This window comes from Emydura macquarii, unplaced genomic scaffold (assembly GCF_026122565.2).
Source record: "Emydura macquarii macquarii isolate MOO-44397 ecotype Brisbane River unplaced genomic scaffold, CSIRO-AGI_Emac_v2 contig_306, whole genome shotgun sequence".
Classification (NCBI taxonomy): Eukaryota; Metazoa; Chordata; order Testudines; family Chelidae; genus Emydura; species Emydura macquarii.
This window is the reverse complement of record NW_027130443.1, coordinates 2,005,328-2,031,936: the sequence shown is the minus strand read 5'-3', so window position 1 is coordinate 2,031,936 and position 26,609 is coordinate 2,005,328. Positions and strand designations below refer to the sequence as shown.

General features: G+C 41.9%; 1 protein-coding gene across 2 annotated transcripts in view; it reads left to right on the top strand.

Moving 5' to 3' along the window:
* Positions 1 to 26,609, top strand: part of RANBP3 (RAN binding protein 3) — a 107,474-nt gene that overhangs the window by 43,022 nt on the left and 37,843 nt on the right. For both annotated transcript variants that reach the window (XM_067556603.1, XM_067556594.1), the window contains 5 exons: positions 1,414 to 1,450; positions 1,546 to 1,632; positions 15,572 to 15,643; positions 25,089 to 25,154; positions 26,424 to 26,516. In XM_067556603.1, the coding sequence (XP_067412704.1) occupies positions 1,414 to 1,450; positions 1,546 to 1,632; positions 15,572 to 15,643; positions 25,089 to 25,154; positions 26,424 to 26,516 (355 nt within the window). The remainder of the gene's footprint in view (positions 1 to 1,413; positions 1,451 to 1,545; positions 1,633 to 15,571; positions 15,644 to 25,088; positions 25,155 to 26,423; positions 26,517 to 26,609) is intronic.

The window sequence follows — 26,609 nt, the reverse complement described above, 5'->3', positions numbered from 1 at the left end:
TTGATTTGCCAGAGTTTGTTCCTTTCTATTTTGCTCAGTAGGATCTGACTTCCAATTCTTTTTTGTCCCTATATGCCTCTCTAACTCTGCTGTTTAGTAATGGTCTTCTTACTGGTTTTTTATTTGGAGTACACACACAGTTTGAGCCTCTGTTAGAGTATTTTAAAAAAGTTTCCATGCAGCTTGCATGTGTTTCACTCTTGTGACAGTTCCTTTTAATTTCCATTTAACTGGCTTCCTCATTTTTGTATAATTCTCCCTTTTGAAGTTAAATGCAGCTGTGGGTAGGTTTCTTTGGTATTTTTCCCCCTACAAGGATATGAATTTTCATTACATTATGATAGCTATTACTAAGTGGTTCAGCCGTATGAATCTCTTGGACCAGATCCTGTGTCCTGTGCCATTTAGGACTAAATCAAGAATTTTCTGTTTCTTTGTGGGCTCCAGGTCTAGCTGCTCCAAGAAGCAGTCAGGGAATTGCATATTCATCTTTCATCCTCTCTATGGGAAAACAGGTCATTTTCAACCATGATTGATATCAACTTGCATCTATTACTTTGGTCATGTTATCTTGTGATAGCATGGTTCGTAAAATCGAATATCACTATCATCAGGCTGATAAACATGGAACTGTGTGTACTCAGAAATAATCATCTAGCACTCTTTCCTGAAATTTAAAGAACAAAGAATTTTCAAATATTACTTGAAGAAAGACACTTACGAAGTAGATAGTATTTAGTCAATAGTGTAGTTTTTAAAAAAAGTATATTGATTTTTATTAAATGTTAAAGGTTACTTGCGTCTGGAAGTAATCATGGGTTCTCATAGTGGTTTCAGTTTTGTTCCACTATCAGTGTAGCGCTGCGTCTTGTAAAACTCTTTGAACAATTAAAAAACCAAAAAACCACTAACTGCTTTCTGTTGAGCAGTTTGCTTATTCCAATTTAAGGAATTTTTGCATTAGTAGTTTGGAATAAACTCCCAAGAAGTTTAAAAAAACAAAAACTTATTTTAATTTCCTGAGCTAATCAGACACACAAACATTCATCAGGGTAGGCTTTCAAAATATAGAAATACTAGAATTACTTTGGTCAAAATTGTGTCATAGCTCATACCAGGTACTCTAATATGTGGGAATGTGCTTTCAGATACTGCTAGTTACAAAAGATATACAAAAAAGAAAACATCTCCATTCATCTTAATCACTGAGCATTTGTACTTTTTGTTAAGTGAGTGTCTGTCTGATATCTAGTATGTTTGAATATAATTTACTCTGTTTTTGCGGTTTGAATACCTCTCTGTGATAGCAGAAAGTCTCCAAATCAATAACTAAAGCATATGGGATTATTTAGAGAGAGGGGTGTTTTTCAATCAGTTTGTGATATAAAATCTTAATTTATCTTGTGATTGCAGAGGTCAGCAGATGGATCAAGTCCAGAAGATGGAGAAGGTAAGAAAGAAAGTAGATTAGTATTTGTAGATTACTAGTTGCTGCCTAATCAGAATTTTGTCTGCTTTATCTCTCTAAATCCATTTTCTTTACAGAGTCTGACCGTGAGGATGGGAGTTATTGTCCTCCCGTAAAACGTGAAAGAACTTCATCTTTAACACAGTTCCCTCCTTCACAGACAGGTAAAGAGTTTTCTAATTCTTTTACAGCAAGAAAGTAAGGGAGAGATGTACTTTCCTGGTTTCTGTCTTGGTTTCTCCAGTCCTGCCATCATCTTCCATGTTGTGGACAGACTGTCTAAGGTGGAGGGCGAGCAGATCCTCTTTCTTTTAAATTGTGCTGCTTTTGCCTCTTCCTTCACTCATGAGCCTAAGTGTCATCTACATTGCTGGCACAACTGAACCAAGACAGTGAGGAATGTGGATTTAAATCAGTGAACAAAGAAGGGATATTCATAGATATTCTTAGATTAAGGCCAGGCAAGACTATTATGATCATCTAGTCTGATATCTTGCATAACGCAGACCATAGAATTTCACTCAGTAATTCCTGCATCAAGCCCATGATGTCTGGTTCAGCTAGACAGAATCATTTAGAAAGGCATGCGATCTTGATTAAAAAACAAGTGCATCTTATTTTTTGTTTGAATTTGTCTAGTTTAATCTTCCAGCCATTGGATCTTGTTATATCTTTGTTTGTTTGATAGTAAAGGCTCTTTAATCTGAAATCTTCTCCATGTAGGTATTTATAGACATATCAAGCCACCCCTTAACTGGTCTTAGATTAAAAAAGATCACTCTATTTTGTTTCTCAATATACAGCAAGTTTCCAAGCCTTGGATCATCATTTATGTCACTGAATAACACCATCACACAGGCCTGTAATTAGGGCATCGTCTTTGACTCAGCCCTGTCTCTTGATCCACACTGCTAGGCAGTGTCCAAGTCTTGCTGCTTCTATCTAGCTAACATTTTAAAGAGTCAGCCTTTTCTTTCTGTCCAGACTGACAAGGCTCTTGTTCAGGCTTTTCATCTCCTGCCTTGTCTACTAGTCCCTTTTCTGGCCATGAAACCAGCCATATCATTCTGTTCAAGCTCATTCAAAATGCTGATTCTGGGTGCACCTTCTAGGTACATTACCTCCCTCAGGGCCCTCTACTGGTTCTACCTCCTCCATCGCTTCAAACAGAATCTTTGCTTTTTAAGACCTTTCATCATTTAATCCCACTGTTTTCTTCAGATCTGTTAACTTATCAAGCCTTTGCCATTGGTGACATGGTGGAGGTGATCTTCATCACTTGCCTGTCTACTGCTCCCTCCAGCACCTAACAACTTTTCCTACACTGTTCCCCGTACATAGGACACAAATGGTAAAGCTGCCAATCTTTCCCTCAGGTTGCTCCTTAAAAAAAACTACTTTGTGATGCTTTCAAATCATTGCTTAACTAATGCTCATTGACAAGAGATGAGTTGGGACTTTTATTTTTTTTACAAATTTGTTTTTTGTTACTCCACCCAGGGTGGATTGATTTAAATCAAGGTGATTTAAATCATTGATTTAAATCATGAATTAAACCACCGAGAGAAAATCATTGATTTAAATCAAGTTTCCCACTGATATTTCTTCATATATTTCTTAAACAATGGTGCAAATCTGATCACTAAAACATGTTAATTTACAACTCAATACAGCGTTTTACAACATCTAGGAGGGTATACTTCGTAATTTTTTAGATAACTTTATTTTTATTAATTTAAGAAATAGTACATAATACTCATTACCTGTGTCAAGCTGCAGATGCAGCAGCAGTACCTTAGGAATGGTAAGAACTAAATCTCTCACACAAACACAATATATTCTATTGAATTAAATCTTAAATGTTACAGAAATGTTTCACATTTGCAATTGCAGCAGTCTTCTGAGTTGCCAGCTGACAGCTGTCCTTAAACTTTTCTTTTTTTTTTAATTTTCAAATTGTATTAACTCTTAACAGACAAGTCATCACAACACTAGCTGTCTTTAAAACTTCTACAACTAACTCTCATCTTTCCCACTGTCATTTTTATTCATAGTCAGAAACAGAAATATGAGTTTTTTTCGATTCCCAGTGGATTTCTTAGCTTTGAGTGAATAATACCAAAGGATGAAAATATTCTCTCTGTGCCTGCAGAGGAAGCTACAGCCATGAAAAGTTGGCTTAGCACCTGAAGAAACTCTGTTTCAAGGTGCCTGGCTAATGATTTCCACCAATTCAGGGGCATGCCTTTGTTCAAAACATCATCAGTAAACATGTGCTGTTTAAATGGTTCTGCTCTAGCCCTGAAATTTATTATGACTGGCATAACTGAGGAGTGATTTTGAGATGCCCATGCCATGGCAGCAGCATCTTCTTCAGAAGTTAGGCATCTACCTTTATATCTGGGGTCGAGAATGTTTGCAAGAAAATGAGGTGGAGTTAGTGCTTGATCCATTTGCTTCTTTATTGCCTGAAGTTTAACTTTCTGGTGAGGTATTTCTTTCTTCGATTGTCTCGTGAAGTGCCTTCCAAATTTCGACAGCATCAGCAGTGCGGCAACAATTTCTCTGAAGTTTAAGGTTATGGATGTAGGCTTCAGTATACTGAGCATATCCTCTACATTCCTCTTTAATCCAGTGTTAGATACTTTGGATGAGATACCTCCATCTATTTTATCACGGTTTTCTTCACAAAATTTTATGAGAACACGCCAGTTCTTAATACATTGTTCAAAACAATCAACCACAGAATTCCATCGAACATCATGAGGGAGAATTAGTTTGGATCCTCCTGCTCTCTTCAGTGAAGCTGAAGCAAAATGGTTGTTACGGAAGTATTTTGCAACTTCAACATTTTTTTTTATTCCTGGAGAAGATGTACTTAAGTCTTTGGCTAAAAGATGCATTAAATGGGCACTGCAGCCATATGTTAAGGAGCATCCTTCCGTTTTGTATCTTCTTATCTTTGCCACGTTTACCGCATTGTCTGTGACAAAACTGCGCACGTGACAGTTGAATTTTTGTTCACAGTTTATTACAACTTTCACTGCCACTTCTTTTAAATATTCTGTTGTGTGGGCGTTTCCCGATGTATCTATTGTTTCTGAAAGATATGCAACCCCATCTTCTGTTGTCACACAGGCACATATTACTGGATCATTGTGTACATTGCTTCACCCATCAAGGCTTAAATTGGCAAATTCCCCCTCAGTATTTCTTGCACACTGTTCAAGTTCCTTCTCATACACTGTATCTAGCAACCTTCCACCAATGTCTCCTCTAGCAGGTGGAGTGTAGCGTGGTCGTAAGGACTCAACCATGTCAATGAAGCGTTTATTGTTAACAATGCGAAAAGGAGAATTTGTGGCGTAAATGAACCGAGCAATCTTTTCATCTATGGTGTCTTGTTGATATTTGCTGGTCCTTACTACAAACCATCCATGGTGGTGGTTTTACTGGATGATTGAAATCTTTTGCTTGCTACTTGCTACATTGTTGTCTGAAATACATTAAGTTGCAGCACTGCTGCTAAAAGTACCAACGGATGACTCTGAAGTTGTTGCAGTTAGCCAGTCACAGTCAGTCTCTTATGCGTAAATGGAATCCTGAAACAAAATTCAAAAATGATTTTGAATAGTCATTCTTCTCAGTTCTTCTCACTCTATTATTCAGTTAATCATTTACATTTTTTTCAGTAAGGATGCAGGTCCGATTCCAAATGACCAAAAAAGCTAAAACTGACTGCACTTAGAGTGCACTTAATTTTGGAGTAAGCCCTGTAGAACTCTCTGGCACTTCAGTTTTTTGAGAAAACAAGTATAGGATGGGGTTCCCTTGGGAAAGCTAAGTTACGCTGAAGTAAAATAGGGAATAAACTCATGGCATCGCCATTATGGTCTGTGGCCATGATGTTCCAAAATAAGGGGCGGCATGTATTATGTAATATAAAATAAGAAAATGACACCCAGTGGCAACTGGCAACACTAGATTTCTCTTACTGCAGCTTTCTGTACCGTATACTTGGGTGATAGATTCTAAACCTATTTAACTAATTAAACATGCCATAAGGATTAGCTAAACTAAACTTTTTTCTAGCAACATCCAACATAGGAAACAGCTTGGGAATTTACTTGTTAAATCACACTTATACTAAAAGACAGAGTCTTGAAGAATGATGTATTGTAAAGTGAATTATTTAAGTTACTAACCAGTTGATCCACATTGTTCTTCAGACATATCCACATCTTCATCCACATCATTTTCTCCTAATAAGCAGTTTTCATTATGATATTTCATTCTTGCAATTAGGCTCTGCATTTCTTTCTTGTACTGCTTACACTTGACATATTTTCCTCTTTTTTACCCATGGAAGGAATTTCTTCAAAATATTCCCAGATAGGGTGTCTCTCATGCCCAGAAGCCATGACAGTTTTCCTGTGGCAAAAGTGTGGAGAAATAGAGGAAGCTGTGTGTGTACTGAATAATGTCCTCCCTTTTTCTTTCCAGTCCACTCCACTGTTCCTTTCTACTCTGCCTCCGTCCTTTGTCTCTCTGTCTTTAAGACAGTGTCTTAACTAACTCCTCTGCCTTGCTTGGCTCAGCTCCACCACCACATAAGCACAAAACAACAATAATCCTATCCAGCCTGTGACTTTAGTCTGCTGAGAAACAGAAACTGAAAGCCCAGAACTTTCAAGAAGCAAGAGCTGGTAGTTAGGCTGGACAGAGCAGAGCCATTAATTCATTTTTATGAGACTGTAAGTGTAGGTTTAGCATGTTTGTGACGGGATTTAATTGTAACTGTTATTTTTTTAAATGAGAGAGAAATTTGGTATTTTATTGATTTAAAAAAAAAGCCGATTTTAAATAAAAAATCAATTTTTTGATTTTTAGAACATAATTGATTTTTATCCAGTTTGTATTGTCCACTGTCACGTGCTGTGTGACATCTAGCCTGTAAGTTATTTTTTTCTGTACAGTGCTTGCATGATGGGGCCCTGATCCTTGATTGGGGTTCCTAAGTACTGCCGTAATACAGTCGTGTTGTAGGTTCCCTGAAAGCCTTGATGGTACCTATTTAGTTTCATAGAATGTAAGGCTAGAAGGGACCATTAGACAACCTAGTCTGACCTTCTGTATATCACTGGCCATTAAATTTCACCCAGTTGCCTCTATTCTTAGCCCTAAGACTTCACTTAGGCTAAAATTGTCAGTATTCAGATTAAATTGTGGAGAATGGGAGAGACCAAGGTGCCACCAATGCAAAGGCCCCTGCAACAGCCCGATGATGATGCCCAGATGATCCCAGCCGGTGAACTACGCTCCATTGGAAGGTGAAAACCCTCCACCCCCCCAAGGTCCCTGCCAATCTGAACTGTAGGCACATTCTTTCCTATCCCCAAATCTCGCCATCAGTATGGCCCTTGGCACGAGAGCAAGACACACCACCCATTCTACTAAGAAAGAGGAAAGTGTACTACCTGAAATTGTTGCTCCACCTCGTCCAGTGTCTCCTCTCCAATTGTTGGACAGTCTTTGTTTCAGAGGGAAGTGTGTATGTGGGGGATGGGCGACAACTGTTCTGACTCAGATTTGAGCCCCTGTGGAGGCGAGATTAGGTTTCGTCTTTGCTGTTTTGTCTGAGCACTTCTCTGCTGATGGCCTTCACAGTGCCCATTAGATGGAAGTGCATTTGAGGATGGGAGCTTGGCACTAGACCCATGGTCATTGCCGTGAGGCACAGTAGTCTCTAGGGCACATGGAGCATCAGTTCATAAGGAGTCATCACTGGCCAGTCCTGCAACATGAAAAACTTATATTCCATTCGCTCTTCTTAGGTGATTCACCCGGGATGGCTAGTAATGAAGATACACTTCTTGGCGGAATTGCATCATTGAGTTTATTTATTGTGAATCCTATTAAAATGGAGTAATTGCAACTCCTTGTGCCCCATTTTAATTAGGTAGAAACTACACCCTGTCAGACATTAACAAAGGTTAAATACTCTTTGTAGGATTTCTTATTCATGTGGTGGTTCTATCCTAGCCCTTGCAGTTGCCCTTTAAGCCAATGATTGTCCTTAATGTTTTCATTAGTTGGGGAATGTCAACTACTTGAGTAGTTCATTCTCCCCTCTCTAAAGATATCCTAGTTTATTCTGGAGTATTGGTTTTATCAGTATTATGACTGGCACTTAACTGGAAGTGTCCGTGTTGGCTATTGCTAATTGTTGAAGAGGAGTAATTTGTTGGCTTGCACTGATTGGGTGTTCACATTTCTCTATCGGAAGGATTGACTACTCAGTCTCTATGTCCAAATCAGATCCTGGTGGCCTGTAGCACACCCCAAGCACTATCCCAGGGGAAACTCTAGTAGTTTTCTTCCCCAGTGTGATTTTTATGCAGACAGACTCTGTTTTATCAATTCCATCACTTCTAATTTCTTTACAGTCTACCTCATCATTGATATACAATGCTACTGCACCACCTTTGCCTTTATATCTGTCTTTCCTAAACAGCACATACCCTTCAATACTTGTACGCCAGTTGTGACTACTATTCCACTAGGATTCTGTTATCCCTATAATATCTGGTTTCGCTTCCTTTACCAGTAGATCTAGTTCGTCCATTTTGTTACCTAGGCTCCTTGTATTGGTATACAAACATCGTAATTGTTGCTGTTTGGCTTCGCTTACGTGACTTAGCACAGTCATTCTACTGCCAATATCGCCTATTAGACTGGTATTTAGACTATCCTTCCTCTTAATGTCCATTCTGCTCCCCACTGCTGTCTTTTCTTTCTTCATTTTCTTCCCTCTCTGCTAAAATCAGGTGTGGAGATTACCTGGGCATCTCCCCCAACTCCCTAGTTTAAAGCTCTCTTAATCAGTTTTGCCAGCCTCCATCCTAGAAGTGCAATACCATCCCTACTCAGGTGAAGTCCATCCCAAGAGAACAGTCCTCTGTCCATGAATGCCTCCCAGTGACCATACATCCCAAAGCCCTCCTTACAACACCACTGCCTGAGCCATCTGTTGATCATCAGAATCTTATCACACCTTTGAAGAGCTCCAGAGGGGTAGCCGTGTTAGTCTGTATACAGCAAAAACGAGAGTTCTGTAGCACTTTAAAGACTAACAAATTTAATTTCAGCAGGCATAAGCTTTCATGGGCTCCAACCCACTTCCTCAGATGCAGGTAAGATTTCTATTACTTGCATCTGAGGAAGTGGATTGGAGCCCACAAAAGCTTATGCCTGCTGAAATTAAATTTGTTAGTCTTTAAAGTGCTACAGAACTTTAGTTGTTATCACACCTTTGTTATCCTCTTCTAGGGACAGGCAGAATCCCACCTGAGCCTCAATTTCCTTAAGAGTCTTCCCCAGCCTGGCATAGTCTCCTTTGATACGTTCCAGTGAGAATCTAGCCGTATCATTTGTACCCACATGAAGGACAGTCAGTGGATTCTTTCCCGCTCCTGTTAGGATCCTCTTCAGTCTTAGGTCCACATCCCATATCTTAACACGCAGCAGACAGCACCCCCTTCTGTTTTCCAGATCAGCTCTGGTTACAGGCCTCTCTGTTCTTCTCAGGAGGGAGTCCCCAGTCACGTAGACCTGCCTTTTCCTGGTGACGATGTGATTCTCCAGCCTATCCCCTGTTCTTTCTGGCTGCAAGTCATCTTGTCTACTATTCTCCTTTGCTATCCTCTGCAACCATTCCTTTATCCTCCTGGGGCTCTTTTTAGTGGTATCTCCATTGGCTCATCCACTCTTTGCATAGGACTAGCTGCTCTTCTCTTCCTCCTTGCCCTCCCATCTTCAGCAACCACCTGCTCTGCCCCTTCTTCATTCTCCAATTCTGCAAACCTGTTTCTGAGCTCTGTTTCTTTTTCACTAGCCTGTCTTTTCCTCTGCTGGTTTCTTGCAGTCACGTTCTTCCACTGGCCACTTTCCTCACCCAGAATTCTCCCCTCAGAGTTCGGTGGTCCTGCTTCCAACTGCAGGTCTGGGTTTTTCCCTTCAGCCTCCTTTATTCCTTTGCTCCACCATCTGCTCGATCCCCCTTCTAAACTCAACCAGAGTTTCCACCTGCATCTCCAACCCTCTAATCTTCTCTTCCATCAGCTCTGAGGTGGCACTTCATACAAACGAAGCTCTTTTGAGGTACTCCCTCCACGATCATGTACATCCCTCAGCTTCCACGTCCAGTCATCTTCAGTGTCTCTTCCACTACTTGAATGACTACCACTACTGCCTTATATCTGTCATATCTTCTTGTCAGTGAGAGACACAAAAACAAAAAGCCCCCACCAAAACAACCCCCAGCGAGCATCACAACAATACCAGAACGCCACACTCTCCCTCCCAAACTGCTGCTCAAACTCCCCTGTTTTCAGCTCTGTTGGCTGGCTCCTGTGCTGCTGCCTGATTGAGTGACTGCCTTTATAGGCTCCCTGATTAAGGTCAGCTGATCGCAGTACACCACCCAGTACCAGCTCCTGCAAACTGAAGGGGGGGGAAAAACCAAAACAAAACAAAAAACAATTGTGGACACAATTTTATGGGGTGTAGAGTGCCTTTATTTGGTTTAACTTAAATTGCTTCCAAAGAGAGAGAAAGCTAAATCAAATAAAGGCACTCTACACCCCATAAGTGTCCACATAGGGGTGTTATGTTATATCAGCACAGCTACAGTGCTATAATTATACTGGTATAACTATACTGGTAAGTTTCCCCATATACATAAGCCCTTAGATGCATATGAAACTCATATTTTTTAGATGAACTACTAATTCTGTATTCATTGTTTCATATCAGTGGAACTAACCTGATGAGAAGCTCTGCTTCAGATATCCCTACTTAAAAGCAACACTCACAATTCTTTATCTAGGATGGCCTGAAATTCACAAGTTTTGACTGTTTTTGTAAGATGGCTGATGGTTCTGTTTTCAAAAGATCTGTTCTTTGAGTAGTTATCCCTGTGGGTGCTCCCCTGTAGCTGTGTGCATACGCCTGTGTGCTTTCGATCAGAGGTTTTTAATAGCAGCGTCTGTGTGGTCTGTCCCGGTGCTGTGATCAGAGAGTGTATAGGAGAGAGCAGACATGCAACCACTCCAGTAACTTCCTAACTGCCTGCCTGGAGCATTGTGGTGTCTTTTAACTTGGAGTTCAGCTAACTTGCTTGTCTTTATTTTTTATTCTATTTTATTTGTTTTATTAATGCCCTGAACATGTTGGGTGCTTTTGGGGGTTCCCCCCATTTTGTGTTTCTGCAATTGGGACCACCTTTTTCCTCATGTGACCTTGGCCTCTCTTTGTCTGTCTTTTTGGGGGAGGGTAAGAGGAGTATTCCCAAAACCTCAGGCTTCAAACCCTGCCAAACCTGCAAATATGTCTTTTCCCCTCAGTGACGGACATTCCAGCTGCTTCTGCTGTCTTGGAGAGTCTCACATTCTATCCAAGTGCAAGGTCTGCACTGGCTTTAAGACCGGCTTCTCACAACAAATTATTTGGTGGCCTCAGAGTGAGGCTACCAACTCTTGCTGGTGGTTGCTCTGACAATTTTTCCTAAAATACTTAATAAACTTTAGGAAAAACAAATAAATATAAACATGTAGACGTCCAAGTCATTGTAATTTATTTACGTAGTAGGAAGGCGGTAGGAAGTAGCCACACCAACTGTAAACAGCGAGTGCGGCCCCAGGTGGGGGAAGCACCAATGTGTCTCTCTAGCTGAATGGCCATGGGAGTCGGGGACAGAGCCCACCCCAGGGAAGGTAGGTCGGGAACTCACTGGATGCCTGTGGAGTCCCAGGCTTCCCATGCCCCAGCCAGGCAGCACCAGGGGGTTGGACTAGATGACCTCCTGAGGTCCCTTCCAATTCTAATATTCTATGATTCTAATTGAATGTCACAGCTGCCTCCACTGACAAGAGCTGCGCTGTGCACATCAGCCTCACATGTCTCCAGAGATACTGCCCAGAGCCCCCTAGAAGGCTGTGTGGTGCAGAGCACTCATCTCTGCTGGCGGTGTCAGTGCAAACACCAAGGTGACACATCCCATTGCCCTTGGTAACAGCTATTCAGGAGCAACAGCTGGGCATTGCAGGAAGGGTCTGCTGATTTGCACTCCCATTCTCCGTCAATACTTTGGAGGCTGTCAGGGCAGCAAAAAAAATCCACTGGTGGCCACATTTTAAGAAATGCTGCTTTAAGGGCAGATATAGGAAGCTGAAGGAAGACAGGCTCAATTCATTCCTCATGGAATGTTCCTTGACACCTGCTACCGCTTCAGGGACTGAGTACCATCTTCTCACTCCCCACCCCTGGTATATTGGCTTCCGAGAATGTGGGCACCCCAGCAACTTCTGTGACTTCTGCTTCAACAAGCAGAGTCCTGGGAAGAGCTTCAGAGTCCCCGACACCTTTAAAAAACAAGATCTCACAGTAGAAAGCCTAAGAAAAGGGAGAAGTTGCCCCAGAAATCGGGTAGCAATGAGCCCTTGTGTCCTCATGCATACTACCAAAGCTCCTATCCCATCTGATACCAACATCCTCATACGAGCAAAAAAGATCTCCTGTATTTCGTGCACCTAGAAATCTCTCAGTAAGCAGCCCAGCTTGGCACTGATGCTGGTCTTCCAGACACAGGAACTCTATGAGGAAGCCAGCTTCATCTCTGACCCTGGCCCTCCTTCTGTGGGTCATGGGCATATGAAACATACAAATTACCCGGCCTTAGCATCCCTGGTATCTTCATCGCATCCAGCCACTCAGTGCTCTGCTTTGCCAGTACTGACTAGATTCCTCCTGCAAGAGAATTTTCAAGTGTCTGAAGAACCTGACTGCCCTCTACTGAGAGGTGCAGAGAAGGATCTTCTGCTTGTACTGTCTCACCCTCTGATGACAAAGTGGCTACTGGGAATGACGCCTCCAGCTACACCCTGTCCGCGTTTGTACACGCTTGAAACTGGATGATCCCTCTTGGGACTTAGAGATCTTTGTCCAAGGTTACACTACCTTTCCATTTGAACATTCCCCCTTCCCTACTCCTCCCCCCACCCTGAGATGGCCTTGTCTGGTTAACATGTCTCAGGGTCAGGATGATGAATGCGCAATGGTCAGTCTGGGTTCCAGATGCTGGGGATGGGAGCCTTGGGGTGAAGCTCCTTCCATCTCCTTTTGACACTCAGCCAGCATCACAGTAGCCAGCTTCCACTCCCCACCCCCGCAGTGTTTTTCTTTTTGAGGACCCCAAAAGGGAATCATGGGTGGAATAGCCTGTCTTCTCATTAATATGTAAACAAATTAGGCTTAATTTCCAGCACACTAATTTTGGTTCATTGATTTCTGGTTTCACGCTTGTTTATGAGACACGATTTTAACAGTCCTTGAATTATAGTAGTAGGCCTTTTTGTTTAGACTGATTTAATCTTTTTGTCTTCATTTTTCACCTTGTCCCACCAACATTTGTTGTTATAGTTATTCTGCCATTTTATGAACTTTCACTTTTCATACTTGAGCTCACAATTATAGTAAATTTGTAGGCCCAGTTTTTACGACAGCACTGATGGGAGCAGTCGCTCAAAGGAGAAGGATTGGTTACTTAGTTCTGTGGCAATTAGAGTTCTTTGAGATGTTTTGTCCCTGTGGGTGCTGCACTCCCTGCCTTCCTTCCGCTCTACTTCAAAGTCCTTGCCTCTGGTTGGATTTTGTGGTTTGAGAAGGAACTGGAGTGTCATCGGGTCCATCCCCCCACCATGTGCCCTCAGATCCAAGCATAAGGATGTACGGGGTGCAGGTGTGGATTAAAAATCTCCGATCAAAAGTGCATTGGTGCGCACACATCTGGAGTGGAGCACCCAGAGGGACAAAACACCTCTAAGAACTCCAGTTATTATATAAGTAAGTAACCTCTCCTTTCATATATATATCTGCATCTCTCCATGGTATGAGCCATTATGTGTGGTACTGGACATTCCTTCTAGCCTGCTCATTACTTGCACCATCCAAAGTAGAGAATCTTTTAGCTATGATAAAGTTTGTTCTGCCCCATGCATAGTGATGACTACCATTGTGCTTTTGTGTGTGTTTTTCAAGCCACATCAGCTTGTCCTCAGTTTCTAGGATGAATTTCTTATCAGACTTTTAGTACAATGATGATTGCTCTTCATTTGAGAGGATTCATTTTCTTCCACCATTTGGCATTTTCGTTTCTTTCAGGCTGTTCTACATTTGAGAAGCCTGACACTAAAAATGAGTGCCTGTGGGAATATGTCTGAGCAATTGCTTTGCAATTGGTGTAGCTTTATACATTTCTTATATAGGCATAATTACGAAATCTCTTAAGCTACCTACTTTCCAAGACTGTCTAGACTAGAAGAAAAGGTGTGGTGTTAAAGGGGGTTTGCTACAATGCTATAACAATTTTGAAAAGCTATATAGATAAGGCATGCTGCATTTTACATGTACTAAGTTGATAGGCTCTCCTTTAAGCTTTAACTCTAGCTTGACCAGTTTAGAACATGTTAAAGTATTGACTGCCTTGTCTACACTAGACTTTTCAAAAGTGTTGGTTAGAATATGTTAGAATATTAAACTAACATACCTTCCAATCCTAGTCTAGGTGAGACCCAATAGAGGAAATCCTGTGTGTGGTGTCTTTAAAAAAAAGTAGAAATTAGTCCTCTATTGCCAACCGTGGCATTTCCTAACTTTTGAATGCTTGACTTGTAATATCTTTTCCATTTTGAATTTCACATGTTGATATGTTCATAGCTTTTAAGGCCGGAATGGACTGTGGTGATCATCTACTCTGACCTCTCAGAACATAGGCCATAGAACTTCCGTTAAGATTTTGAACTAGAGCATATCTTTTAGAAAAAACCTCCAATCTCGACTTAAAAATTCAGTAATGGAGAATCCACCATGATCCTTGGTAAATTGTTCCAATGATTATATACTCTCACTGTTATTTGTATACCTTATTTCCAGTCTGAATTTGTCTACCTTTCACTTCTTGCCATTGGCTCTTTTTAGACTTTTCCCTGCTAGATAGGCGAGCCCATTATCAAATATTAGTTCCCCATGTAGGTACTTGTAGATTGTACACAAGTCACCTCTTTACTTTCTCTGTTAAGCTAAATAGATTTAGCTCCTCAAGTCTATCATAAGGCATGTTTTCAATCCTTTAATCATTCTTGTGGCTCTCCTCTGAACCCTCTCCAGTTTATCAACATCATTCTTGAATTGTGAATGCCAGAACTAGACTCAGAATTTTAGCAGCAGTTTCACCAGTGCAAATACCAGAGGTAAAATAACCTCTCTACTTCTGCCTGAGAGTCCCGTTTATACGTCCAAGGATTGCATTAGCTTTTTCGGCCACAAGATCAGACTGGGAGCTCATGTTCAGCTGATTACCTATCATGACCCCCAAATCTTTTTCAGAGTCACTGCTTCCCAGGATTGAGGCCCCCATTGTGTAAGTATGGTCTATCTTCTTTGTTCCTTGGTGTATACATTGACATTTAGCTGTATTAAAACACATATGGTTTGCTTGTGCCCAGTTGACCAAGTGATCTAGATCGCTCTGTATCAGTGACCTGTCCTCTTCGTTATTCACCCAATCTTTGTGTCATCTGCAAACTTTATCAGTGATGATTTTATATTTTCTTCCAGGTCATTGATAAAAATGTTAAACAGCATAGGGCCAAGAAATGATCCTTGCAAGGACCCCACTAGAAACACAACCACTCAAGCCAGTTTCTTAATCTGTTTAATGTGTGCCTTGTTAGTTTTATGTTCTAGTTTTTTAATCAAAATGTCATGCAGTACCAAGTTAAATGCCTTTATATAGAAGTCTAATAATATATATCAACACTGTTACCTTTGTCAACCAAATCGGTAATACCATCAAAAATATTGTTAAGGATCTGTTTTCTATTAAACCTGTATTGATTGGCATTCATTGTTACCCTCGTTTAATTCTTTGAGTTCTGTATCAGCTGCTCCATTATTATATTGAAGGGAGGGACTTTACAATGAGGAAAACTAACTCGTGTGTGTATGTGTGGTTTTTTTTCTTAGTAACTTTTTTCTTGACTACAGTAACAAAGAACAATGTCTTTATGCCATCAAGCTTCTGTGAACCTTCTGCAGGAAATTCTGACTCAGAACCAGGTGAGTTTCCTAATCTCGTTTACCTTTTTCAGGAAGCTGTTGGGGCTTGTGCTTGTGATCCAAAGCAGGCCAACTAACGTTTTAAATTAAGCCCTTATCTGAAAGAATGCAGATTAGCTGCTGAAGCTCATTTCCCCTCATGACCAGATTGTTTTTACCATTTGTTATAAATGGATTGTTTTTTGGGCCTTGCAACTTGCAGATATAAACTGGTTGTTTATTTACAGTTCCCACTTTGCAATGCATTTGAACTTCAGGTGAAATGGAATATGTAATTTCTCAGTATATCATTGTTTTGTACAAAAGAAGGTGGTATGTTTCAGGTTTCGTAACTCTTACCTTATTAGCATAATAGCCTGTTGTCATGTCAGCTGTATACTGTTACAAATATAACAGAACCCAAAAATTATACAAACATTTCATTTCTGAAAAGAGAATTTAATTTAGCCTTATGTGACTTTCTAAAATATTTTTAGAAGATGGTTTTAATTTCACTTTTATCTTTTCAGTGCATCACACTGTTGCCCCAGCCCCAGCTCTTTCCTCCCTTTGGGACATGGGACTTTGCCCACTCCTGCCTTAATTTACAGCATGTGCTATCCTTAGCACTTCACCAACTGCAGAGTGGAAGCATGTACAAATGCACTCAAACAGTCTTTGTGGTCCAGCACCATTCGAAATCACTCCCAGTGAAGGTTCTCAGACAAACACTACATTAAGATAGAATTAGTGATTGTGGTTACAGGTCAGTAATTTTGACTGAAGGTTGTATTTAATTCTAAACTAAGACCTATAAACTCAGGAAATTCAGAGAGAATGTTACACTTGAAAGAAAACATTTTAAGGCATAGCACATGTAAAATCTTAACTTTGTCCTTTAATAATACCATGCAATAACCATAAAATTATGGTAAATGTTTGTGTTCATGGTGCCAGATTAGATATAACTGATGTTGAATTGGATTATTTTCTCTTCCACCTTCATGGTGTCACTACAGGATATTCTTCAAATTTAGCCTAGGCAGAAGATTTCAGTGAGTTTTAACTATTTAGGAAATGTGATGAGATTGTGTTACTCTGTCCCTGAAACCATTTGAAATGAGAAAAAAGGCTTGAGATGCTACATTTCTTAAAGAATCCATTTTAAAATAATTTTGATTCATCAGCTAACAAATGTACTTGCAAATTCTTAGTAAACTCATTCTGTACTCAGTAAGTTTTGGGGAACATCAGTGTATTCTTCATACATAACAAAAAGGTTGAATCCCTGCTTTAAGTACAAAACTGAATCTTAACGAGGGAGCCGCAACCAGTTCCTCCATAATAAAGGGCAGAATGGAACTCCTTAATACTGGTACCCAACTCAAAAGCATAGGGTGACTTCTACAACCTCCAGAATATTCACCATCCTGTTAGCCTTATTGTTGTTACTGTTTCTATTGTACTTCCCATTTGTCATATACAATTTGTAGAATGGTGAACTGCAAAATCTCACAACAAATTGCTATCCTATGAATTATTAGGAATTATTATGATTTTGACACATTGATGTTAAATAATAAATACCCCCCCAATTCAGCCAGTGTCACATGCCCCACTACCAGATTTTACACCTGCTGACTAGTAGGAGACTGCTGATTGGACACCACCAGTTATATATCTTCCTGTTCCTGTCCCACCACTTGTCTGAGCAATGAGTCACAAGATCCATTGCTGCCTAGACCTCTGAGGCCAAGTCCCTACCTCTTTGCTTGGCTCCTACTCCTTTTTCATGGCTCCTGCTACCCTGCCCCCTGCTCCTAGTTCCTATTTCCTTGCCTTGACCCCTGCTGCTGACTCCTCCTTTGACCATTGGTGTGATTTCTGACTCCAATTCTGACTTAACTCTTGACATGGCTCTGACTCTGACCCGTGGTGTGGCTTTGGACTCTGACTCTGGCTTTGATCTGTGGTGTGACTCCCAATTGCAACTCTGACTCCACTCCTGGTTCTAACCACTAGGTCAGACTGTTCTGTTACAGACTCTCACAGCTTGCTCAAATCCTCTGTCTCCTCTGGGACTTGTTGCTAAACCCTTGGACTAAATATGGACACCTCTCGGGCGCTTGCCCCACTGTTGCCCCAGGGCCTGCGAGTCTGCAGGAGCAGATTGCTGCTTTCTAGGATGAAAACCACAAACTGAGGGACCTATCACTACAGCTAGAGCTGAGAAATCGTTCCTGGCAGGAGCAAGCTACAACATTTGGAGCAGCTGCATGTACCCGCATGGCTGCCCTTATGATACCAGCTTGGTTGACCAGCCCCAGAGTTCCTCTGCTGGAAATATATGATGATACCTATAATAAGTTTCATGGGTTCCTTACCTAGTGCAGACTCCTGTTTATGCTCCATCCCCAGGAGTATGTCACAATCAAGTTAAATTGGGGCTAGTATTGAGCCTATTTACTGGAGACACCTTGGCATAGGTCTCTACCCTTCTAGAGCAGGATCACCCAGTGCTGACCAATTTGGACTTATCTGTGCAAGCATTTGCTACTGTTTTTTCAATGACCCTCACAAAGCCCTCCTGGCAGTGTGTGCTGTATGAAAGCTTTGGCAAACCCTGGAATCAGCCCCTTCTTTGATCACCCAGTTCTGACGCTTGGCCACAGATTTCTCCTGGAATGAGGCTGCATTCCTCCATCACTTTTGGCATGGTCTTTGTTACTGGCATGGGTGGACTCCCCACCATTTTAGAAGTCATTATGGGCCTACGTATTCAGATAGACACCAGACTGCATGAATGGCAACTGGAAAGTAGGAGAGTCCCACCTGCCTTCCACTCTTACCTATGGCTCTCAGGCCTAAGTGGGCTCTGTCTCATTCGAGCGCATGCAGACTGAAATGGTACAGCCCTGCCTATTCCCCGGTGAGTGGGAGTGTAGATAATAGGAGACCCCCTGCTTCTATTGTGGAGGAGTAGAGTATGCGGTATTCACTGTTAAGTGCCGTGGAATGTTGTTGCTGCTGCAGCGTTGTTCTTGGAGTGCCAATGTCCGCTGCACTAGCAGATAATGCAGCATGGTAATTCAGCAGACCTCGATGTTACTCATAATGAAAGACCACAGGCTTGGTTCAGTGGTGAAGGCACTCGGCCAGGTTTATTGTCAGCGAAGCACAATACTAGCACCCTAACTCTGTGGTTACAGGTGCACTAACACATGTATACTTGTGACCATGGTACCAGCTCAGTCAGTGCCCCAGGATGCTGCCCCTAGGCTGGACAAAGGTGCCCCCTCTTATGACTTCCCTTATTATACATTGATACAAACAAGTTACGTATTACACTCCTGACATGGTTAGTTACCACCCATATCCTTGTACTTGCTAGTTCAACAAAACATTCTCATCCATTATCCTGTCATTCCCTCCTTATCTTACTTGGGGTTGGTGTGTTCCTGGGCCTTCTCCTAGGAATGTGTTTATGGCATTACCTGAGAACTCTAGGTGTTCCTGTACCATCATCTCGGGTCAGGTGTGTGCTTACTTGGTGTTAGCTAATAGCATTGCTATTTTGCCAAGGGCTGGCACACTCTGGTTCACAGCCTTTGGTTCACACTGTTAATTATGTGTAGGGCTCCAGCAAGGCCTACATTTCATGTGCCCTGTCAAAACCCCTGCTAACCCGATGACAGGGAGAAGAATACCCCCACACCCAATCAGGGTTCCCAGCCTGCGTACCCTGAGGGAGAAATCCTGAGACTATTAAATCAGGAGTTCTTCATTTCCATTTCTACACATTCTCCTGCAACTGTAGATCCTGCAGGTTCAGCAGGCCTTCCCCATGCTATGGGCCTTGATCAGTTCAGGAGTGGGTGAGAATTATATGGATTTTTCCATGGCCCATGTCCTTGGTCTTCCACTACAACCCAAGGTTATCTCAGATCTTGTAGAAACAGTAGATGGGTCACCTCTGGGATCAGGCCCAGTTACACAGGAGACCACATCACTGAAAGTGCTGATTGGGAAACACTGGGGAGTAGTTCTTAAAGTAGCGTCCCTGTGGGTGCGCCACTTCAGGTTTGCATGAACCCTGTGTACCTTTGCGTAGGGATTTCAGGTAATGGTGCCTGTTCAGTTTGTTCATGCGCCCTGCCCCGCCTTGTGCTCTGCACCGTGGCTGTTTGGAGCTCTGCAGGTGAACCGTCCTCAGTGCCTTCTGAACCACCTCTGCCAGAGACGGTGCCTCAGCAATGTCATAAATGAGCTTAGCTCAACTGGTTTTTTTCCTCTTTTCTGCTAGTTAGTGTTAGTAATTAGTATTAGGTTTTGTATTAGTTATAGTAATTTTATAAAATTAAAATACACACACAGTTATAGTTTTTAGTATAAGGATCATTATCCTTTCGCCCTTTCTTTTCCTCCCCTCAAGGGAATTTAAATGCTGGGAGGACATGCTCAGTTCTGTCAGTTTTAAACACTGCCTTTCATGCCGGGAGGCAATTCCGGTGAGTAACGGGCACTCCCAGTGTGTCCATTGCATTGAGAAGTTGCATATTCCCCAAATGTGTAATTTTGCTTGGCATTAAAATCGAGCGCTACATCTCTTCATGATGGAGAGTTCTCTCCGACTGGCTTCTGACCCCGACCAGGGGATCTCCCTGTTCAACCGTCTCTGAGCATGTCAACTGTCTCAGCCTCCTCGGTACAGGAGCATTCCCTAGAGCATTGCAGAGGAAGTCTCTGGAATCCTCTCAAAATAACTCCTAGGAAGCAGTCTTCAAGCCTCCTTGGTAGTGAATTGACCTCAAAGGGACTGTCTGGTTCAGGCAACCGCTTTGGCTCCTACCGGTCTCCAGCTCTGTACCCACGGGTCTTCAGGTTCTTCACATAGCATGAGCACCAGCAAGCCCAAGGACTCTTTAGGCTGTGGAAGATAGGTACCATCTGGTGATCACAGCAGCATGAAGAAGACCATCTCTTTTAAATCGGTATCGACATAGTCTACCATATCCTTGGTGCTCAGCACTTTGGCACAGCTGGAGACCAGACTAACACCCAGTGGTCACTCGTCGGAGCTCATAAGACCTTCGGTACCTTCGTCTCCTTCTGCCCAGGCAACTTCCTCAGTACTGGCCACTGTTTCAGTAGTGCAAGAGGTAGATTCCCTGGGGACCAAACAGTAATAGAGACACCTGACTCTCCTTTGTTCAGCACAGACCTGTTCTTGGTACCAAGGACCTCTTGACCCTTCAGGTTCACCAGATTCCACCCAGTGTCTGAACAACTAGTCACTAGGCCTGTTGTTGCCTAGACCCCTGAGACCCAGCATATGTCTACACTGCCTGGGCTGTACAGATCAGTGCAGCAGGATCAATTGAGCGGGCAGTGGAGACCTGCTCAATCTATCCCAGCAGTGATCTTCAGTCGATGCTGTAAATCCACCCCCCTGAGAAGATTAAGGCTACGTTGACCAGAGGACATCTCTTGTCAGTGCAGTGCAGTGGAAATGGTGCAGAAGGGAAAGTAAGTAAATCGACAGAAGATATGCAAGCTACAGTATATAGCTTGCATATTTCCAATCAACGGCCAGCATCAGTGTAGACCAGGCACAAGTCACTGCCTCTTCGCTTGGTTCCTACTTCTTGTTCCTGGCACCTGCTTTCTTGCTCTGACCCTTGCCATTGATTCTGTCTTTGACCCTTGTCATGACTTCTGACTCCAACTCTGTCTTAATCCCTTGCCTGGCTTTTTACTCTGATTTTGATCTTTGGTGTGACTCCTGACCGTAACGCTGACTCCACCTCTGGCTCTCACCACTTAAGTCAGACCACCCCATTATGGTCCCTGAATTCCAGCAGCTGATTGTTCTGACTTCATAATGTGTCCTGCTCCTGGCAGCCTGGGGATACCTCCTCTCTCTGGGGGCTGATTGTGCTGTCTCTGTACCAGCTCCTGGGAGGCTGGCACTGGTAAATTGTTTTTTTTTTGTTTTGTTTTGTTTTGTTTTGTTTTGTTTTGTTTTTTTAAATAGTCTACTTTTAACTTAGCTGAAGATGTCCTTTCAATGTAATTCAATGCGTCTGTTATGCCTTTCCCTTCCACATCATGAAACACAACTGTTCCTTTTAAAAAGTCTTTCTGGAAGAGGGAACAATGCATTCTGCCTTTAGGCCACTGCTCTAGGAGCAGAACACAGCCCTATGCAACTATGGGTTTATTTTAGTAGTTTAATTCAGGGAAGATTTGCCTTGAGCAACTCTCCTTTTTGTTTAGAAAAAAATAATCTTTGTTCAGTGAAATCCCTTTAAATAGGTTCAACTTATTCTTCTAAAATGTTTGTAATATTCTCTTAAGAAGGTGCAGTTGTCCTGCTGGCTACTGGGCATGGGTTTTCCCTCCTCCTGTGGCCGTGACTATAAACAACCACCAGAGGCTACTTGGACCATTGGTCTGTCCCAGAGTGACCTTTACTTAAGTTCATAGATAAATGCCCTTGTGTTCGGAATCTGTGTGATGGGAGTACTGTACTCATTTTGCTGAGCTTGTGATGGATAAAGCACTCTGATAGGAGCAGTATCTGTACATCTACAGAAGCAATAAATAATGTTTCCCCTCTCATTCCTTTCCTTTGACGCATTATTACATCAGTCACTTACCCTAAAAGTGGTGAAGGAAAATTAATCTGTCTAGGGTTGTTTGTTTAATTTTGTTTTGCTTTTTTTTCCTTTTCTTGCAACTATTTTGTATGTTGTGAATTAATATAAAACCTGGTGTTCCCCAGCTCTCTCGACTAAAGTCTTAAGTTGGCTTCTGTTAAGGAAGGTAGGGAGGTTAATATAATGAATAAATGGAGGTTCTTGGGGACATAGAATTTTCCATGGTAGGATTAAACATCAGGTTTGCCAAGTGTCCTGTCCAGCCTCCAGTTGTGGCCAGTATTTGTTGCTTCAAAGTTAAGTAACCCCTGCAACCCCAGTCTATCTTCTAACCTATTGTGCAATTCTTCAGGTTAGTGGAGGTGGGAGATTTTTCTTGATACCTTGCAGGCAATTAATTTATGTCCTGAAATATGAAACTTGATTACCTTTATCTTAATGTAGATACTGCTTGATGCCATAGATAAATAGAAAACCATATATTCTGTAGAATTCTGGTTCAGTTTAATGTTACTTTTTTCTTTCTTAGAAGTGAATAGTATTACATCTGAACAGAATTATTAGCCTCATAGTGTTGGAAATTTGTTAGTTTTTTGTGCTTTTAATGCTCGTTGGATTACTTCGGTATTCTTCATTTTCCAGTTCCATTTCTGAGCCCTCAGAAAGGATCTTTTTCCTTCTCACGTAGTAGTGTTTTAGCAAACTGTATCTCAGCAAAATGGGGCTGCAGAAACCAAAGACTGTTTGTTTGTTCACAGTGAAATATCCTGTACAGGATACTTATACAAGTATTGTTGCTTCTGTGCTGGAGGCATGGTTTAAGGATAGGGCTGCTGTAACAGGAAAGCTTGACACATCTGAATAGATTCTATTATAAGTGGGTGGGGAGGGGGGGGAGCGTTTCTGTACACTGTAATAATGAGCAAAACACACAAGGCCTGGTCTACACTAGAAAAATAGGTTGGTTTAACTGTGTCAATCAGGGATGTGAAAAATCCAAACCCCTGAGCAGCAAAGTTAAGCCCAGCTAAGTCCCCATATAGAGAACATTAGATCAGTGGAAGAATTCTTCTGTTGATCTAGCTACTACCTGTCAGGGAGGTGGATTATCTATGCCGACGGCTGAATCCCTCCTGCTGGCGTAAGAGGTGTCTATCCTGAAATGCTACAGTGCTGCAGCGGCAACGCTGTGCCACTGTAGTATTTTATGTGCAGACAAGTCCTAAGTCTCGCTTCCCACAATTCTATTTTTTTTCAGTTAGAGAGATGTCCCTGTAAACTAATTTTTCTTGCATACTGCCACCAGCAGATTTTTTTGCTGCCATGACAGTGTCCAAAGCATGGACAGAGATTGCTGGGAGCAAAGTAACGGCTCCTCTGTCCAGCACCCAGCTGTTGCTCCTGATTAGCTGTTACCCAGAGTAGTGAGATGTGTTGCCTTGGTGTTTGCGCTGGCACCGCCAGCAAAGATCGATACCCTTCACTGCGCAGCCTCCTTGGGGGCTTTGGACAGTGCCTCTGGAGATATGCGAGGCTGGTGTGCGCGGCGCAGCTCTTGTCAGTGGAGCATCTGTGGCATTCGGTTGCCAGGGTGTTCCCCTGGGCAGCTCCCCTGCTCCTGCCCGGCTGGGGCACGGGAAGCCTGGGACTCTGCAGGCAGCAAGTTAGTTCCTGACCCACCTTCCCTGGGGCAGCCTCTCGCTGAATGGCCGTGGGAGTCAGGGACAAAGAGATGGGTCGGTCCTTCCGCCACCTGGGGCTGCACTCGCTTTTTACAATTTCTGTAGCTACCGCAGCAGCTTAATGGACCTGGGCTGCTGCAGGGCTTGGCAACTCCCCTGCTGGATGAGGGGCTTCTGTTCCATGACACACTTCAAGCACAAGAATATGAGAAAAGTACAGGTGCACTGATTGGGGAGCTCTGCTTCCTCCTGCCTTCCTACTACATAAATAAATTACACTGGTTCTGACATCTACATATGCAGATTTGTTTATCCTAAAGTTAATTAAGTATTTTAGGAAAAATTGTCAGAGTGGCCACCAGCAAGAGTTGGTAGCCACACTCTGAGGCCACCAAAAATTTCTTGTGAGAACCTCTGTCTTAAACTATTTCTATAATCTTTAGTGAAGACTGGATCAGCAAAAGCATCTAAACCCAATGTAATAAAGGACCTCAGGCATCCCTTTCTTCCTTCCCATTCAGGGAGACCAAGTAGATGTATGCTGCTTTCTTGCATCTCTTCCAAATATATCCCGTCAACAGTGTCATCTCTTATGTTCTTTAATGGTAGCTGCTGTTGGATTTAGCTATGCTTTCAGTTTACACTTTAATTTGATCACTCCACTTGGTTAAAGCATCTGTTTGTTTGTTAATAAATATCCATTTTTTAAATAACTTTTATAATTACGTTTATAATTTTTATAATTGCGTTTTTCATTGTGTTGTATCTCCCTGAAGACCATCACATTTTAAATTCATATCTAGCAACAACTCATAATTTGGCTCTCTTGATTTAATTTCGCTGTCAAGTTCAGTGGAAGCTAAGACTGCATGTGTTACTGAGGAAAACAAGATCTGCTCCAGCTGTTTGGCTAAAACCCTCTTTCAGCTTTTTTTAATATTAGGTATTTCTGCTGCGGGTGGGCATTACATTGGGAAAAGTGTGAGCTGTCTGTGGCTCGGTGTCTGAAAGTACCTTCTCCATTGTCTGCTGTCAGAGTCCTTTATTCTTTGCATTCTCCTCAGTCCTCATTTGGCCTCATGCCTCTGAGAACCTACGTTCTTATATTTTGTGTTGTGCTTCTAGAGGAAAAGAGCAGTGGATTCCGGCTGAAACCACCAACACTTATCCATGGGCAGGCACCCAGCGCAGGTAGGTTTAATATTTTCTGAGGCAGAGGAAAAGCAACTACATTAAATTAGGACCTCATCTTATTCAAGAATTTCCTCAAACTAATCTTCCAAATTGGAAGGTTTCTAGTTCCAGTTTCAAAAATCTTCTTCTGTTGCGTGAACAGTGAAGTTAAGAAATTTGTATTGTATATGTAAGTATGTGATGGAAGGAGTAATGCTGTTATAATTACCATAGGAGTTTAAGGAAATAAAACTTTCTCCTTGTTAGTGAAAGCCAAGATTTGTAACTTATGCTGTTTCATTCTCAGCACAAACAGGAGTTTGTAAAATGTTACCAGTGCTTATTGCTTTCTCATGTTTTGTTTTGTTCTCTTCTAGTGCCCAAAAGCCAATTTAAACAAATAAAAATTTGGGCATGCGTATGGGGATGGAAGCAATCAATATATCTAGCAGTCTCCTTGTCTGAATTAGGATAGAGGCTATCTTTCTGGATACTTTAGAAAATGACTCACTTTTCGTACAAGTGAGATATTAATGTTAAAGGTGACAATTTTTTCATAACATTTTAATGGACCAAGGGTTCCTTTTTTATTGACTTAAGCAGAGAAACCCTAACTCATCAGAAATTCCCACACACTTCTGGAGTTGATCTAGTAGGTTGGGCGGGGGGAGGGTTCATAATAGGCTTTTTAAGGTCAGTTGGATTCTTGAATGGAGGAACTGTAGCATATTGTATTGTCTTACACAATTCTAAAGAGATCGGTTTGACCCCCAGAGCCAGTCAGGATTAAATGGAACAACATGCTAGTGTTTTCAATAAGTTTCAGTTTACAGGGAGTAAAAAGTATTTCACCTACCATGACCTCAGAGAGAATTTAAAGGGCAGGATAAGACCTACTATGTGGAGCTGGGCACTACTTCCATAAGGACAGCTGGAAGTGCATGTTCTCGGCACTTCACTCTTAATTGAATTTTCTGGCTTTTATTCACATATGTCACTGTCTTAATATTATTTTAATGTAGTTTATGTAATGGACAAATGCAGAATGTATTAAGGAACTCTTTAAAGACTAGGAACAAAACAGTGGTCTTAACCTTTTCTAAATTGATTTTTTTGGGGGGGGAAACAGGAAAATGTCTTTTCCAGGGGACAAGGATAATAGAATTTTAACGTTGTGCACTTCAACCTTATGTTGTCTCAGAAACACTTAAGGAGAAGATTGAGTAGATGTTGATTTTTGCAGCTGATATACTTAAGGGTCCTGGAAAAGTTTGCTTTCATTTTTAGGTCTCCCAAGCCAGAAACCTAAGGAACAGCAGCGAAGTGTACTGCGCCCTGCAGTTTTACAAGCACCCCTGCCGAAGGCTTTTTCACAAACGGGTAAATCACATTCCTCTATTGCTCTTTACTGTTCCATGCACTTCGATCATGTATGCATAGTGATGATGGGAAAGAGATCCAAAACGGCAACAG